The sequence below is a fragment of the Carlito syrichta genome, unplaced genomic scaffold, assembly GCF_000164805.1.
Source record: "Carlito syrichta isolate Samal-C Ts95f unplaced genomic scaffold, Tarsius_syrichta-2.0.1 Scaffold288277, whole genome shotgun sequence".
Classification (NCBI taxonomy): domain Eukaryota; kingdom Metazoa; phylum Chordata; class Mammalia; order Primates; family Tarsiidae; genus Carlito; species Carlito syrichta.
The window spans coordinates 368,035-386,393 of NW_007232373.1; the positions used below are offsets into that span (position 1 = coordinate 368,035).

At 45.0% G+C, this 18,359-nt stretch overlaps 1 protein-coding gene across 2 annotated transcripts in view; it reads left to right on the plus strand.

Annotated features, from left to right (window-relative positions):
* LOC103255581 (E3 ubiquitin-protein ligase RNF103) overlaps positions 1-14,453 on the plus strand; it is a 110,791-nt gene extending 96,338 nt beyond the window's left edge. For both annotated transcript variants that reach the window (XM_021710197.1, XM_008053553.2), the window contains exons 4-6: positions 6,822-6,943; positions 9,602-9,716; positions 11,222-14,453. In XM_021710197.1, coding sequence (XP_021565872.1) covers positions 6,822-6,943; positions 9,602-9,716; positions 11,222-11,364 — 380 coding nt within the window. In that variant the 3' untranslated portion in view covers positions 11,365-14,453. The remainder of the gene's footprint in view (positions 1-6,821; positions 6,944-9,601; positions 9,717-11,221) is intronic.
* Positions 14,454-18,359: the final 3,906 nt, after the last annotated feature.

The window sequence follows — 18,359 nt, forward strand, 5'->3', positions numbered from 1 at the left end:
GCTCATAACAGCAGCATCCCAAGTGTCCATCAGCAGATGAATGGGTACACAAAATATGGTATCTCTGTGCTGTAGAATATCATTCAACCTTAAAGAAGAAGGAGACCTTTTGACGTTTGCTGTAGGAAGATGTTATGCTAAGTGAAATAAGCACATCAGAAAAGGACAAATACTGTGTGATTCCACAGATGAGGTACCCAGAGTAGTCAGATGTAGAAACGGAAGGTAGAATGGTGGTTGCGGAGGGTAAGGGGAGAGGGGAGTGAGTGATGGGTGCGGAGTTTCACCTGGGGGAGATGGGAGTTCTGGAGGTAGATGGTGGTGATGGCTACACAGCAGTGTGAACGTACCTAATGCCACTTTTATGTGGCTTAAAATAATAGTTCTGATTGAAATAAGAGGCTGTAAGTTACAGATGTTTTATCGTTACAAAAGGCAGGGCAGGCCTGGGTGCTGAGCCCTGGTGGGGTTCTGAGTGGCAGAGAGGCATCTGCAGGGACGGCGTGTCCGGAGAGGCAGGCAAGAGGATAAAAGGGAGGGCAGGCAGAGTCGGACGCCTGTCTAGCTCCCTTGGCCTTTCTTCTGTTTCGTTTCTGTGCTTTGATTGGCGTACCTGAGAAGTGAGTTTGCAAGGTGTAGAATTTGGAGCTCAAACATAATGTTTGCAACATGAACTGACTTGTTGAATGAAAACACATTTTTAATAATTGTTGCACATTTTTAATTTGAGCGGCATAGGTTTATTGTTTTAAAAATACAGATATGTAAACTAAAAAGATGTTCCCTACTTGGCTTGCTTTGCAGTGCCATTCGAACTGCCCTACAGTTTGCTTTTGTTTGTCTAACAGTATGTCATTTTATACACACCGCACACGTCTTACAAGTCCGAGCCCTACAATAAACAAGTGAGAACAGAACTTTCTCTTTATTTTGCATTTAATGTTTAACCGTGTTCTAGCATGTACAAGATTAAAATTCAGTTTCTTTAAGGCTTGCTGAACACTAACTAACCTTCTAAAGTAAATACATATCTTTGTTATGTGTTGTGTTTATTCAGTGGTTTTATGTTTTCCCCTTAAAACCTTTAACAAATTTTAATTCTACAGTACACATTTGTCTTTTTCAAATGAAATATTCCCTTGCACAAACAAAACACATTAAACGATTTTTTAGAGGAGGGGGCACCTACTTCTCTGACAAATCAATTGTTTCATATTTAATTTTAGGTGTTCTTATGAATGCTTATTTTATGCTCTATAAATATAGTATAAGAACTCGTCACTGGTGTCAAGTGAAAGTGACACAATTATCAGAAAACTTCCCCATTCCTCACACCCACATTTTGCTTCCCCAGAAATGCCTTTGCTGAGCTGCTGGTCCTATGGTATTCTTTGGCTTTTGTGGATAAGAAATAGCCACATGAAGATTATTTCTGCAACATCTACACAATTGCTAGTACAGTCAGCAAAGGTTGTATTCTTTAGGATCCCCTAATATAAAACACCAGGGAAGGAACTTATCTTGGAACCTAGTGCTGGAAAAAAATACCTTTCCCAGTGAAAGAGTATACCTTTACCAATGAGTGTCTTTTACCCTGCTAATCTTTAGCTGTTGTGCTTTAGCTGTTAAATGCTCACAGCTGGCCGGGCACGGTGGCTCACATCTATAATCCCAGCACTTTGGTAGGCGGAGGCGAGAGGATTGCCGAGCCCATGGGTTCGAGACTACCCTGGGCAACTTGGTGAGACCTGTCTATACAAGAAATTAAAATGTCAGCTGGGCGTGGTGGCACATCCCTGTAGTTCCATCTACATGGAAGGCTGAGGCAGAAGGATCGGCTGAGCCCAGTAGGTCGAGGCTAAGGTGGCTGTTAGTGTGCCACTGCACTCTAGCCTGGACAACAGAGTGAGTCTCCGACAGGGAGGGGAGGGAGGGAGGAAGGGAGGGAGGAAATGCTCACAGCTAAACCTAATCTCAGTTGAAGGAGCTTTTTTAGGCCAGGTCATGGATTCTCAATAAGACATTTTTTGCCCCTCAGGGGACATTTGGCAGTGTTTGGAGACATCTTTGGTTGTCACAACTGGGGAGAAAGTGCGTACTACCACTGGCATTCAGCAGGCGTAATCTGGGGCACTGCTGAACACCCCAGAGTGTGTGAAGCAACCACCTGCAACAAAAGAATCATTGGCATGCATAGACAGTAGTGCAGTGGTTGAGAGACTCTGGCCCATCTTGATGGAATTAGCTCACCCTTTTGAGCTTTTGTGTTCATTTTATTGTATCTGCCATATATGTCTTTTTTGTTTGTTTGTTTTTTGAGTTGGAGTGGAGTGGATGCCCAGACTGGAGTGCAGTGGACGCTCCCGGCCACCGCAGCCTTGACCTGCTGGGCTCTGGTGATCCTTCCGCCTCAACCTTCCAAGGAACCAGAACGATAGGTGTGTGCTACCACGCCCAGCTCATTTTTGATTTATTGTAAAGACGAGGTCTCGCCAAGTTGCCAAGAGGGGTCTCGAACCTGCGGGCTCAGGCAATTCACTTGCCTCGGCCTCCCAAATTGCTGGGATTGCAAGCTGAGCCACCAAACCCGGCCCATGTATGTCTTTTTAATAAACCACTTCAAATTACTTTTTCAAATGGTAGCACAATAGTCATAAACAAACATGACTCTAACTTTTGAAAGTTTACCAAATGTGCATGATTACAGTATTCTTTTTTTTTTTTTTTTTTTTTTGCGTTGGAGTCTCACTCTGTCACCCACAGTGGAATACAGCTGCATAATGCTCACGGCTACTGCAGCATCGGCCTGCTGGGCTCATGTGATCCTTCTGCTTCAGCCTTCCTAGGAGTTGGAACTACAGGGATGTGCCACCATGCCTGGCTAATTTTTTATTTATTGTAGAGATGAGGTCTTGCCAAATTGCCCAAGCTGGTCTCGAACCCGTGGGCTCAGGCAATCCTCTCACCGTGGCCTCCCAAAGTTCTGGGATTATAGGCGTGAGCCACTGCACCCCACCACAGTATTCTTCAATGACTGTCATCCCCTTTGGCTTTGGTTCCCCATGTTATAGAATTTTTCACTGTCTTCTTTTTCTTTTTTATTTTTCTATTCTGTATTGTTTATTATATGTTAGATGTTTGTATGATTTAACTTTTTTTCCTTAGCTTTTTTACAAGGAAGAAGTATCTTTTTTTTTTTTCTGTCGCCCAGACCTGCTGGGCTCTGACGGTAGCACACGCCTATAGTTCCAGCTACTTGGAAGGCTGAGGTGGAAGGATCGCTGGAGTCCAGTGGGTCAGTGCTGGGGGTGGCCATGAGGGTGCCACTGCACTCCAGCCTGGGTGACGGAGTGAGACTCCAACTCAAAAAAAAAGTTTATTTTTGAGGCTTGTATGTTTTTAATATCATGTTTCTGAGATTTCATTTGTCTTTATTGTGAAATGTCATAAGATTCCATATTTTCTCATAATCTTATTTATTGTAATTCTCAATTTTAAGTGGCCTGTTTTTCATTTTGTTTTGTTTTGTTTTGGGAGTCAGTCTTACTCTGTCGCCTGGGCTGGAGTGCAGTGGCACACTCATGGCAGCCTCGACCTGTTGGTCTCAGGTGATCCTTCCACTTCCAAGTTGTATGGGCACTGAATTATAACCAGGCAGGAAAAAAGCCCAGCCAGCTGTTGGAGATTCTGGAGGGAAGTCCTGATGTCAGCTGTTGCTGCGGTGGGTCCTTCAGTGTCCAATTCAGGGTGGCAGTCTTGAATCCAGGGAACCTTCTTGTTACTCTTGATTTCACCTTCAGGGCATGGTGGTTTTTATTTTTTAGTAAACCCATGTTTTGAGCAGTTTTAGGTTCACAGCAAAACTGGGTGAAAGGTACAGAGTTTCCACATATGCCTGTAGCCTCCACTACCGTCAACAACCACACCAGAGTGATACATTTGTTCAAATCAATTAGCCTACACTGACACATCATTATCTCCAAAGTCTGTAGTTTACATTAGGTTCCCTCTTGGTGTTGTACATTTTTGGACAAATGTGTAATGACATATATCTCACACTGTAGTATCATATAGAATAGTCTAGTTTCATTGCCCTAAACATTCTCTGTATTCTACCTGTTCATTCTTTTTCTTTGAACCCCTGGCAACCACCAGTCTTTCTATTGTCTCCAGAGTTTTACCTTTTCTAGAATGCCATATAGTTGGAATAATATAACTTGTAACCTTTTCAGACTGGCTTCTTTCACTTAGAAATATGCAGTTAAATTTTTTCCATATCTTTTTGTGGCTTGATATCTCATTTATTTGCAGCACTGAATAGCATTCCCTTTTCTGAATGGATGAGTTTATTTGTCCATACACATACTGAACGTCTTCTTGGTTGCTTCCAAGTTCTGGCAGTTATGAAGAAAACTGCTGTAAGCATCTGAGTGCAGGTCTTTATGTGGACATACGTTTTTAATTCATTTGGATAGATCTCAAGCAGCACCGTTGCTGGAAAATATGGTAGGTGTATGTCTGGTTTTGTGAGAAACTGACAAACTGTCTCCCATAGTGACTGTCCCATTTTTGCATTCCCAACAGGGGTGGATGAGAATTCCTGTGGCTCCACGGTCTCACCAGCACTTGGTGGTGTCAGTGTCCTGGATCTTGGCTATTGCAATGGGGTTTTAGTCCTATCTCGTTGTTGTTTTAATTCGCAATCATCTAATGATGTTGAGCAGGCTTTCATATGCTTATTTGGTGTCTGCATATCTTCTTGTTGAGGTGTCTTGTCAGGTCTTTTGCCTATTTTTTAATTCAGTTGTTTGTTTTCTTATTATTGAGTTTTAGGAGTTTTGTTCACCATGGATAGTGGTCCTTTACCAGATGTGTCTTTTGCAAGTATTTTCTTGCAGCTTGTGGCTTGTCTTCTCATTCTTTTGAAGGTGTGACAATCTTTGTTATGAAATCATTTTTGTGTGTCATACCTTCTTTTTCCTTTTGGAGCATAGAAAATATGCTTTCATCCAGTGTTTTATACCTTTTGGTTTGTTTTGTGCTGCTGTAGCAGAATACTGGAGAATGGATAATTTATAATGAACAGAAATTTATTTCAGTTTGGAGGTTGGGAAGATCAAGGTACTGTCAGGGTCAGTTGCCTGGTAAGGGCTGCATCCTCTAAAGGACAGTAGGAACACTGTGTCCTCACATGCAGGAGGAGGAAGGTCAAGGGCGGAAGCCCTCCCTCCTTCAGGCTCTCTTCTAAGGGGCACCAACCCCACTGCAAGGGCAGAGCCTTATGGCGCAACCACCTCTTAAAGGCCCACCTCTTAATACTGTTACAGTGGCAATTTAGGAATTTTGGAGGGGACACATTCAAACCTTGGCAGCCTCCTTGTTTCAAGTTTCAAGTGCACACCACAGTTAGTTTGGCCTTTTCAGAATTCACTTTCCCAATCTCTTTTGGTCGGTTACTAACTCAGATCTTTTTGTGATGAGTTTCGTTTCTAAATTAACTTTTGCGTCCTCTTTTTCCTACTATGTTGATGCTTCCTTTTTGTCCTTCTCATAATTAGAAATTTGTGCATTGTTCAAAATGCAAATCTGGTTTTCAGTGTCTCCCATTGTTTCACTTATTTTCACTAATTCAGTTTAAACAATGTTTATTGGATACGTGTCATGTTTAAGTGCTCTGGGTACAGACTCAAGATGAAGATTAGGGTAAAACTCGGGTGCATGTAGACATCATACTTTTATAATTCAAACAGAACTCTGTGGAGTGGACTTGATTGCTTTTCCTCCCACATTTATACAGTAGTCAATAGTAACTAACATTTTAGAGGCCTTTTTACATAATTTTAATAGCATATGTAATGTATTGCTTATTTCAACCATATAGATTCTCAACACTTCCTCTATCATTATAGTAATATTAATATTTATTTTTCCATTCCAGCGTTAAGATAAATTAAGTATGCTCTGTAACTAACGAGCTTCCTTGCTCCTTTAGGGAAAAAAATAACAGAAAGCCATATATGTCAGGCAGGCACTTCCTTGGCTGCTCTTTTTCCCTGTGATGTAAAAACTTCCTAGGATCTGGATTCTACCAGAGGCCAACCTGTAGTGACTCCCAGCTTAGCACTGGAGGAAATCTGTGCCAGTGTTAGTTCTCAGAACTTGGCCTCGTGAAATTCCAGAGCAGATTTGCCCACTCTTTATTTTGGCATGTGAAAGATATGGGGGGAGGGGATGATTTTCTGATACTACCATGATTTCTCATAAAGAAGACTGCAGTATGCACCTGATCTCACACCACAGGTTTTTCCCTAACAAGGAACTGCAGCTACCTCACACTGACACACACACACACACACACACACACACACACACACACACACACACACACACACGTTTGCTGTATCTTATCCCAGTTTCGCTTGTTATTCTGAGGGCTGGTGACAGGCTCTGCACTGAGCACTGTCCATAGGCTGGAGTATGGGAGCTCTGCTTTGGTAGCTTGAAGCCTTCCATTTCCCAGTGTGGCCCTTACAAGGCCAAGAGCTGTTCCTCCCATTTAGCGCCTGTCCTGGGTGTTGCAGTCATTCTGAGCGGGTTTCTTTTCTCTCCAGATTGACCAGTTGGTGTGCATGCTCGTTGAACCCACAATGTGGGAAAGTCTGACTCTTGGCCAGCTAGCACAGTCATGTAGCATAAAGGTACATGAGTAACTATGGGAGTCCACCTGCTACTGCTTTCCTTTGTGGGAATGGCTCTTAATTTTTGGTGTCTCTCTTCATTCCATAATGTTAAACAGTCCTGACTGTGTCATTCCCTTCCAGCTGTCCTGCGAGTGGCTGGTTCCCTGCAGAAGAGCACAGAGGTGATGAAGGCCATGCAAAGTCTTGTCAAGATCCCAGAAATCCAGGCCACCATGCGAGAGCTGTCCAAAGAGATGATGAAGGTGACCTGGGGTTGGCCCTGCTTCCTCCTCTAAACCGCGAAGTCACTCTCGGCAGGGGCCAGGGCTGTGGGTCGGTGGGGATGGACAGGCTGTGGCTGCAGATGGAAGGATCTTGAGGACAGAGGAGCAGCTGCTGACACTGGTAGAACCTGTGTGAGCTGAGGGCGGCAGAGGCTGGGCCACACTGCCATGGTGTTCCCTGGAAGAAGCACACGTATGCACAGAGCTCCAGGGGAGGCTGAGTCACCAGAGATCAGCCACCGAAGGATCGGGGAGATGGGGTTCGAAGGCTGCAGCATGGGCCAGGAGACTGGAGGAGACTTTCTTGGCAGTAACAGGCAGCAGACCAGACTCCAGTGGAAACTGCCCCTGGGATCGGGCCTGGCTAGGCCATGATTCCGGGGGCCTTCAGACAGGGACAAGAAGGGTGTGGTTGCAAGTCCCTGCCGCTGACGGAACATCTCACATGCACTGTCCTAACCAGTTTTCCCAGCCACCCGGGGCAGGTGTCTCTGTTTCCCTTTTAACCAAGGACATGGAGTCTTTGAGCTGCCAGGTAACTTGCCTAACTGCCGGGTCCCTTGGTTGTCAGTGAGGAGCTGGGGTCAGAGCACGGGCGTCTGGCCTCGTCAGCTGAGCGGCCACAGGGGAAATGGTGGCGAGAAGTCTCACGTGCATGAGCCGTTTCCTATTGGAGGGCTGTGGCTTGGCAGCCCGGAGTGTGCATCTCAAACCCTTGTCTGGGGTTTGTGCACAGAAATGGCCTCCCTCCCTCCCAGGGAATTTCATGTGTGTGAACTTGGATCATCTCCAGGGCTGTAGGGCACGGGGGAGAGGGCTGGACAAGAAGGCCGACAGGAAAGCCGCACAGAAGAGCTCAGGGCCCATGTCTGGGAGTCGTTCCTCGGGCAGCAGCCACAGGGAGGGAAGTGGGTTGGAGGGGATGGCCTTCCACAGTGGTGTGTGGAGGTCCTGCCCCACACGGAGGGTGATCGTTCCTTTAAAGCCAGGTAACAAGGTTGTTCTTGGAGTGCCTTTAGGCCTGCTTGTTTGACTTGTGGAGTCACCAAGATCGGAGAGAGAAACCTTCTTGGAATCTAGGGTTGTTTAGAAAATGGTTCTGAACACCGAGAGCGACATAGATGTGGAGGAAGGCTTGTGTGTAGGAGGTGCTGAAGCCTCCCACGGGGCCCACTTCCTCGAGGGCAGGGACTCCACCTTGTTCGTTCCTGTTCATCCCCAGAGCCAGGGACACAGCAGGAATTTGATAAATGGCTGCGGATGGAACGAGTAAACGGATGGCAACTTCTGCCTCCAGAATGCGAAGGGCTGTTACGCTCGGGCTCTGGCGGGCTCTTCAGCCACTGAGCACGTCTTTATCGACGCTCTCACAGTAGCCCCCAGCACTAAGATGACTTCCGTTCGGGAAGGCCCTGGCCTCCGCCTGGGTGACCATGAGTGGAACTCATTTGTGCATTTTGGTGGCAAATAAAGGGTCTGAGAGTGGGCAGAATGGGGTACCAGCTACATTCGTGTCACGAAGAGTCGCGTCAGTGGTCTGGAAGTAGAAAGGCAAGCAGGACAGAGGAGCACTTTAAGTCTGATCTCAGCATTGTCCGTCAAGAGTTGGACCCTGGCTGAGTCCAGGGGTGGCGGCCGGGCCAAAAGGGCCACACAGGCCCCTCTGCTCAGATCACCACAACGGCAAGGCACGGAGCATGGGGCTCAGCTCTTCCGGGTTGCGAGGCAGTCAGGACTCTCCTCTTCTGGCAACTCCCTCAAGCCTGAACCCGTGCTCCCCACCGCCCTCCACCGCCATGCAGCCCTCTCTTGCCTCTTCTGCACAGGATGTCGGCCGCTTCTCTTCTGACGGTGGAGGGTGCTCTTCTGACCCTTGGCTTCAATGACAAAGAACACTCAGTGGGGCCTTCCTGGGAGCAGAGGACACAACTGAGCAGACCGCAGGGCCTGGTCGGGTTGGCGGTGTCAGGCCCTTTGCCTGCGGTGGTGCTGTGCTTCCTTGTGAATGGAGGCTGACTGGCCAGCGACCAACAGCTGCCACACCCTGGGCCTCCAGGAGTGTCTGACCTTGGCCTTGTCGGGTCCAGAGGCGGTCTTAGTTCTCCTGGGAGTGGGTGGCCAGGCTTTGGTGAACTGATTGGTCCTTGCAGACCTGCCAGGTTGCCCTAGGCCAGGAACTGTGACCTCTTCAGGCCCCGCCCCTGGCATTGGTTGTCAGGGTGTCTCCCATGGCTCCAACCACCCTTCATACCGTGTTCCAGCCCCTGCAGTCACAGAAGATATCTGCAGCGTTAGGGCAGATACTTCCCCAGACAGCTTGGGGAATGTGTTCTTCTGTCTGCAGGTGGTTCCCGAGTTCCACCATGATGGTCTGGGTGACCTTCAGAGCTCTGCTGAGCGGCGATGGTGGCACAACCCAATCTCAGTGCCAAGTCTAGAGAGCCGCTTCCCTGTGGCCTCTTGCCTTTCGGCAGAGGACAGCATCCCATGTTTCCTTCAGCCAAGTGTCTCGTGTCTCAGCCCTCGAAAGTGTGAACTGGACTGAGAGAGGCGAGAGGTCGCCCTGGAGGGTGTCTGGGTTTCTGATGGAAGCAGATGTGCCAGCTGAGGGAAGTGACATGTTGATTCTGTGTTTAGGCTGGGATCATAGAGGAGATGTTAGAGGACACCTTCGAAAGCATGGATGACCAGGAAGAAATGGAGGAAGAAGCCGAAATGGAAATCGACAAAATTCTGTTTGAAATTACAGCGGGTACGGCAAAGAGATTCATCCTCTCTCCTCCCCTTTTACGGCCCTTCCTCCTGCATTCCCCACATTAACTCAGAACTTTTTCTTTAGGCTTTAACTCCCTTCTACATTTTCAAAATTTTAGAGTATGCAAGTTATTTCTCAAAGTAAACACAATTTCTATAACCATCTTTAAAAAAACACAAAGATAAAAAATTCTTAAAATTTCTAGAGTTTTCATAATGGTAAGGGGAAGATACTGCTCTCATATTCTGCTACTGAGAACTTAAATTGGTATAGACTTTTTTAACAATTTATTTTAACGGTACAATACAGGATTAGGTATGTAAACAGTCATCGCACAGGTGAAGTTTGGGCCTCCCATTGGTACTCACTTCACTCGGTTTGGAATCGGGTACCCTCAGTGATGTTGTGTGCCCCCTCTCCGTAGTGTCCTGCTACTCCCTTTCTTACAGTGTTACAGTAAATGTTCAGGATCCACTTATGAGTGAGAAATGTGGTACTCAGTTGTTTCTGTGATAGATCACTGAGTATGATAAACTCTAAATCCATCCAAGTTGCTGTGGAGTCTGTGATTGTGTGCTTCTTTACAACTGCATAATATTCCATCATGTATATGTACCACTTTTTAAAAACTCAGGCCACTTGATGGGCAGTAGGTTGGTGCCATGTTTTTGTTATTGTGAATAGCGCTGCAGTGAACATGCATGTGCGGGTATCTTTCTTAAAAAGAGTTTGGCAGTAGCTGTCAAAAGCCCTTGTCCTCAACAGACTGACTTATGGGAGTTTACGCTAATGAAATAATTAAGAATGAACCAAAATATTTAAATCAAGGATGTCTGTAGAAGCATTACTTATATTGAAAAGTTTGAAATAAGCTAAGTCCTAGTAATAGACTGTTGATGGAATCAGTTATGTACTATCTATTTTAATGAAATACTATACAGTTGTGACATAACTAATAGTTAAATATTACTATGGAAAGATGGTCACAACATATTATGTGAAAAAAATCCCTACACACTTTTAAAAGACTTGTCTATAGAGGAAGTCTGGAAGGGGGATAAACAAAGTGAGTGATAGTTAATGAGCTTGTAAACTTCATTTTTACTTCTGGATTTTCTGATTTTATGTTTAATTTAAAAATGGATGGGATTTAATTTTTGTTCATTTGTTGACTTTAAGTTGTTGTGAGAAAGAAGGCATTTACTCCAGTAAAACCGTTTATGAAGATTTAGAAATAGTTTAGCTTTACTCAGAGATTTCAAATTAAGTTTTCAGTAGTGTTAAGGAACTTAGGGACCTTCAGAACCAAGTTTCTGAAAACCCTTTCCATTACTACGACTGTGGCATCTTACAAGTGGCTGTTTGTAGCGAAGCTCCCCAAATGCTTGTTTTACCCCCCATTTCTGCGTCTTGTTAGGCTGCTCCAGGAGTGAAAGGCAGGGGAGGTTGAGGGGCCACTTCCTGGAGCCAGCGTGGTGCTGATCTTGGTGCTGTCTTTTCAGGAGCCCTGGGCAAAGCGCCCAGTAAAGTGACCGACGCCCTTCCGGAACCTGAACCGCTGGGAGCCATGGCAGCCTCAGACGACGAGGAGGAGGAAGAGGCTCTGGAGGCCATGCAGTCCCGGCTGGCCACGCTGAGAAGCTAGGGGCTGCCCGGCCAGGCCCCCAGGCGCTCCATGGCCCACCTGCCGCCGCCGTTTTGTCTGTCTCTGCACTACTCCTCTGCGGGGACGCATCACCCCGGAGAGAAGATTCTCTGCCAGTCTCTTCTCTGCAGAGGTTTTGTTCTTACTAAGCTGGTGTAACTAAATGAATTATTTTCAGGAGTATACACAGATATTTTATTGGGGGGGAGGGGAAGGAAATCCATCTTCTTTTCATGAAGCACTTTTGGGAATAGAGGTGATTGCCTGAATGTTGAGGACTTTTTTCTTCTGTAAAACACTATATCTATATCTATATATATATATATATATATATATATATACACATTTTAATAAATTTCTGCTGTACCACTTGGCCCCACTGGAGACTGTCACGTGCAGTGAACTTGCAGGATGTTGCTGCCTCAGGCAGTTTCAAATGTTGGCCTTGGAGAGAAGCGCCATACCACCCAGCCCGGTGTGTGGGACTCGGAAGCCCAGCATGGCAACTTCCGCTCTGTGGATGCTGCGCCCTGCCTTCCCAGACACGGCGTGGCGCGGGGGCCATGCTTGCGTGCCGTCCGTGTAACCAGGAGTCTTGGGCATCGTGATCCTCGTCCTGTTGGTGGACGGCTGTGCTACGTCCTGGGGTCTGTGTGTGCCTGTGCTTGCAGCTTTTGTCCCTCCTGCCCACTGCAAGTTGCACCCCAGACAGATGCTGTGGGACTAGTTCTCTTCTGCCTCTCAGGTTGCCTGTGCTTGCTTGGAGCTAGTTGTCCTGTGCTTGGGACAAGGACCTACCCAGCAGCTCTTTCTCGGAGTCAGGAGCTGGCCGTGAGAGGCAAGGTGTGGCCATGCATCATCACCAAGTCCCACCCGTCTGTATACAAGTATGTGTCTGTGCTTGACAGTTTAAAAGGCTCTTTGACGTAGGCGATCTCAGTCTTCACAAATGTGGAAAACAGCTCAGCCTGGGAACTGACAAGTGGCTCAGACTCAGCTCCCTTGGAGCCAAGTCCTGGGCGCGCTGAGCCTGACAGGAAAATAGCCCAACCATTCTCTCTCGGGCTGGCTGGTGGAGATGGGACCCTTATGTCAGGCGTGGCTGCAGTGGGGCCTTCCAGTCTCAAAATACACGACAGTCTTGAATCTGGGGGACCTCCCTGCTGCTCTTGATTTCATCTTCAGGGCATAGTTGTTTAAAATGTTTTAAAAAGAATGTGTTTTAGATCAGGTTCACAGCAATATTGAGCAAAAGTACAGAAATTTCTCATGTACCCCTGTCCCCCTGCACAGGCCTCTACCACTAGCAGCTACCACACCAGAGTGGTACATTCGTTACAGTCAGTAAACCTACACCAACACGTTGTCTCCCAAAGACCACAGTTTATATTAGGTTCACTCTTGGCTGTATATGCTCTTTGGGTTTGGACAGATGTATCATGAGATGTATCCATTAGCATAGTATTGTGCAGAATACACTGTCCTAAAGAGTCTGTACTCTACCTAGCCACCCTGTCCCCCCAGCAGCTAACGTCTGGCAACTGGTTATCAGTCTTTTTACCGTCTCCATAGTTTTGCCTTTTCTAGAATGTCACAAAGTTGGACTCATACAGGATGTAGCCTTTCTGTCGGGTTTCTTTCACTTCGAAATATGCAATTAATGTTCCTCCATATCATTTCATGGCTTTGATAGCTCACTTATTTTTAGTGCCAAGTAATACTCCATTGTCTGGATGTACAGATTATCCAGTCACCTACTGAAAGACTTGTGTGCTTCCAGGTTTTGGCAATTATGAATAACGCGGCTATAAACATCTGTGTGCAGGTTTCTGTGTGGGTGGAAAGTTTTTAGTTCATTTGAAAACATGCCAAGGAGCACTACTGCTGGAACATGTGGTAAGCCAATGTCTAGTTTTATAAGAAACTGCCGAAGTGACCGTACCTTGTGCATGTCCAGCAGCAATGAATGAGAGTTCCTGTTTGCTCCACACCCCTGCCAGCATCTGGTCAAGTTCTGGGTTCTGGATATTATAATAGGTATGTGGTGGTACCTTGTGGTTTTAAATTTGCAATCCCCTGATCTACCTATGGCGTGGAACATCTTTTAATATACTTGCTTGCCATCTGTTCGTCATCATCTTGGTGAGTTTTGTCTGTTTGCATCTTTTGCCCATTTTTTTGGGCAGGGGGTCTGTTATCAAATTTTAAGTGTTATGTATTTTGGGTAACAGTCCTTTATCAGATGGGCCTTTTTGCAAATATTTTATCCCATCTGTGGTTTGTCTTCTCATTCACATGACAGTGTCTTTCTCAGAGCTGTTATTAATTTTATTGAGAGCCAGCTTATCTATAATTTCTTTCATGGATTGTGCCTTTCATGCTGTATTTTAAAAACTCATTGCCAAACCAGAGGTCATGTAGATTTTCTCCCATGTCATTCTCTAGGAGTCACAATTCTGCATTTTACAATTAGGCCTGCGACCTACTTGACATTTTTATGGAAGGCCAGTGTTTAGATTCATCTTTTTCCATGTGAGTGTCCAGCACCATTTGATGAAAGACTATCTTTTTTCTATGATATTGCATTCTTCCCTTGTCAAAAGATCAGTTGACTATATTTGTGTGGACCTATTTCTGGGCTTCTGTTCCTTTCCGGTGATTGCTTTGTGTAATACTACACTGTCTGGATTACTGTAGCTTTTCAGTTAAGTCTTAGAGTTGGGTGGTATCAGTCCTCTGACTTTTCCTCTTTCGGTATTGTGCCGGCTGTTCTAGGTCTTTTGCTTTTGTGTGAACTTTAGAATTGGCCTGTCAAGGTCCACAAAAATAACTTGGGGTTTTTATTGGGATTGCATTGAATTCATGGTCTCATTGGGAAGAACTGACATCTCAATGATAGAATACTGTTTTATGGTTGCATTAATTCAGCTAGTTTCTTCACAGAATGTTAGAATTACAAAATGCTTATGATCCCTGAGCATTTTTTCTTATGTGGACAGTTAAACTTTATCTGGGTGGATGGATGGATAGCCAGAGTGAATAATGACAGCCTCTCTCTGAGCCATTCAAATAAAATGATCCAAACACAGGCGGTTAGTTGTAATTTTTGAAGAGGTCATGTTTTTCCATTCTCGCTTTCAGCGAAGGAGAGCACTTTGAGCTCATGTATGCCTTCTTCCCCCCAACACTCATCTGGATTATCACTGGACACAGAGTGAGTCAGTACTTAGTCCTGAAGGGGTCTAGGATCTGGACGGCAGACAGTGGTCGTAAGACCTGCAGTAAAAGTTCACCTGGCCTCAGGTACTCAACTTGGGTCCAGCAACAGCGCCAGCTCCCACCCCGCCCTCCCCCTTTCCCACCCTGTCACACACAGGATCTGCTTGGTGCCCTAATAAAACCATTATTCAACTCCAAGGTCACTCAGACTGTCATTCCATGCCACCATCCCATGTTTGGTTTTGAACCACAGCTTACTCTTTAGAAGTCGCTTTCTAGCTTGAGGTGGTCACCCAGCAGTTCACTCTAGGCATGCTGTAGCCTGACCTTCCCTCTCCCTCCCAACTCCCCATTCTCTTGTTACATGTCGTCCCAGCCAGGTGCGGGGCTCACACCTATAATCCCGGCACTTTGGGAGGCTGAGAGGACTGCCTGAGCCCACGGGTTCAAGACCATCCCGGACAACTTGGCGAGACCTCATCTCTACAATAAAACCAAAAAATTAGCTGCGCATGGTGGCACATGCCTGCAGTTCCAGCTACTTGGAAGGTGGAGGTGGAAGGATCGCCTGATCCAGCAGGTCAAGGCTGCAGTGGCTGTGAGCGTGCCACTGCACTCCAGCCTGGGCGAGAGTGAGACTCCGACTCATAAAAAGAGTTGTCTTCCCAAACACTTAGCAGTTATACAGCTCAGATGGCCATAGGCACCCTTGTCTTGTTTGTTTTGTGACTCCTGGGGAGAAGGGGTTATGACTCATCTGTTCCCAACAGCACTGAGTCGTGTCTGCTCCGGCCTCTCCCCAACCTTCAATCCTATAATCAACTGAAAAATCATAGAGCTTTTAAGCGTTGAGTAACTGGGCCCATTTTCCTTGTCCTATCCTAGTGACAGGTGCTTTACAAATGCTAATCTGTTTTATGAGGAAGGATCTTACTTAGTGAAGTAAACTTGGAAAATGGTTAAACACAAAATGGTTTCTTTTTAACTTTTCAGAGGCTTTCATATGCTTTTCCCAATATTTTTTGTGACTAAGACAGTTTTCTTTTAAGACAACAGAATTAACATCCATCCACCAGCTACAAACCATTTCAGAAATTCAGGTCTAAGCCACAGTAGGGAAATTCTCCTTATACATAATTGTAGTTTCAAAAACGTTTATAGAATACCAGCAAAATGAGCAGACAGCTCCAAACACCTATCCCTCCACAGAAACATGGAAAAAAAAGCCTGTTAGATCTCTGGAAAACAAAGGTGTACAGCAATCAAGTGAATGCTGAATTAAATGCTGAATCAAGAAAAAAGTGGTGGCCAGTATTGGTGGCTCACGCCTGTAATCCCAGCAATTTGGGTAAGCTGAGGCAGGAGGGTTGCTGAAGGCCAGGAGTCTGAGACCAGCCGGGGCATAGCAAGACCTTGTCTCTACAAAAAATAAAAATTAGCCAGGCATGTAGTACGCCTGCAGACCCAGCTACTTTGGGAAGCTGAGATGGAAGATCACCTGAGCCAAGTATGAAGACCGCAATGAGCCATGATTGTGCCACTGCTCTGGGCTGGGCGACAGAGAGAGACTCAGACTCCACAGAAACAAGGGTAAGAAAGTTTTGTGTCATTTTAACTTTCCCCACCCCCTCCCAGCATGGCTGCTGTCTTGAAGACAGTAGCCCACATTCTCAGTGTGCAACCCTGGTTCCTGGTTCCACAGGGAACACGGCAGAACCTTATTCACAAATGTTTGTCTCAATCTGTCTGGGAGACTAGGTGCGTGTCATCTCCTGTTTGCCTACCTGAAAACCTTGGCAGAAAAGCATCAGGCATTGCTTGGGAACATTGCGAGGCAATCAGAAACAGTGCCCCTGCCTGAGGCAAAATATAATTGGAGCAAAAACCTGGGAAGAAAAGCTGGGGAAGCAAAGGAAACTATGGACAGTGAACTAAAGGAAACCAGGAAAACACTATGAACAAAATGAAAACATCAATAAAGAGAAATTGTAAGATGTACTCACAGATACTCTGGAGCCGAAATGTGTAATAATGGAAATGACAATGGAATAACTGAACAACTCACTCAGTTTTAGGAGCAGAATGAAAAAAGAAGAAAAGTCAACACAGCCTGAGGGACGTGTGGGAGACAGATCTCACCAGTGTACATATTATGGCCATCTCAAAGGAGAAGGGAAAAAGGAACAAACAACATTTGAAGAAACAATGGCTGACTACCTTCCAAGTCTGAGAGAATCTATCCATTCAAAAAACTCAATGAATTCCGAACAGGATAAACTCAAAGGAATCCAATGAGACGCATGATAGTCAAACGACTGGAAGAAAAAGACAACCTTTAAAGCAGCGAAAAGGAAGGGACTCTACATGTACAGTCTTTAATCAGAGTAACACATAATGTCTTATCAGAAACTGTGGAGGCCAGAAGGGAGGATAGCATATTTAAGGTGCTGAAAGAGAAAAGGCTGTCAACGAAGAATTATACATCCAGCAAAACTACCCTTCAAGAATGAAAGAGAAACTTAAGACATGCCCTGAAAAACAGTAAATGCAGAAGTAAAACCTCACAGCTGAAATGGAGCAACACAAGATGGTAGCTTAAAGCCATACCAAAGACAGAAATATCACCAGTAAGGGTAATAATAAGTATATACAAAAGCCAGTAATACTATATACTTTTGATTTGTAACTCATCTTTTTTTTCCCCCTGTCATTTAAAGACAAAAGCACCACAGTTAATTAATTAAGTCTGTGTTAATGGGCACAATGTATAGAGATGTAATCTGTGCCCAAAACAATAAAACCAGAGATGAAGATGTATAAGAGCGGAGTTTTTGTATACCGTTGAAATGAAGTTTGTAAAGTTTTAAGATGTTAATTGCAACACCTTAGGGAACCACTTAGAAAATAAAAAAATACAAGGCAAGAAAAGGGGAGTCAAATGGTACAGTAAAAAATCTTAAATAAATATGAAATAAAGCAGTAAATGGAGAAACTGAGTATCGAAAAGAACTTAAGAAATTAAGATATTAGAAAACTAATAGCCAAGCAACAGGAGCCATCTAACTATATACATACATGCATTAGACTCTCCAAAAACAGACTGAGAAAATAGATAAAAAAACATGTTTCAACTATATCCTGACTCAGATACAAAGAAAAAAGGTTAAAAGGATGGGAAAAATTCCATGGTGATAATAACCACAAGAGAGCTGGGGTGTAGATAGCCAACAAAACAGACTTCAGTTAAAAAGAATACAAGAGACAGAGAAGGACATTACATGTTGATAAAAGGAAAAGTCCATCAAGACGACACATAATGGTCATGAGCATATATGCATCTAACACAAAACTCCAGGAGATGAAAGCTAAAATCACCAGAGTTAGGCAGAAATAGTTCTATAATAATAGTTGGAGGTTTCAATATCCTACTTGAAATAACATAATAACCAGGCAGAAAATAAATAAGACTTGAACAATGCTATAATATACCAAGTTAGACCTAACACACACACTGATCCACCTAACAGCAGTAAAATACATACTGTTCTCAAATGCAAATGGAACATTCTTCAGGATAAACGGTATGTTAGGCCACAAAACAATTCTCAAGAACTTTAGAAATCACTGGGCATGGTGGCTCATGCCTATAATCCTGTACTTTGGGAGGTGGAGGCATGAGGATTGTTTGAGCCCAGGAATTTGAGACCAGCCTAGGCAACACGATGAGACCTCATTTCTCAAAAATTAAAAAAAATTGCTGGGCATGGTAGCACATG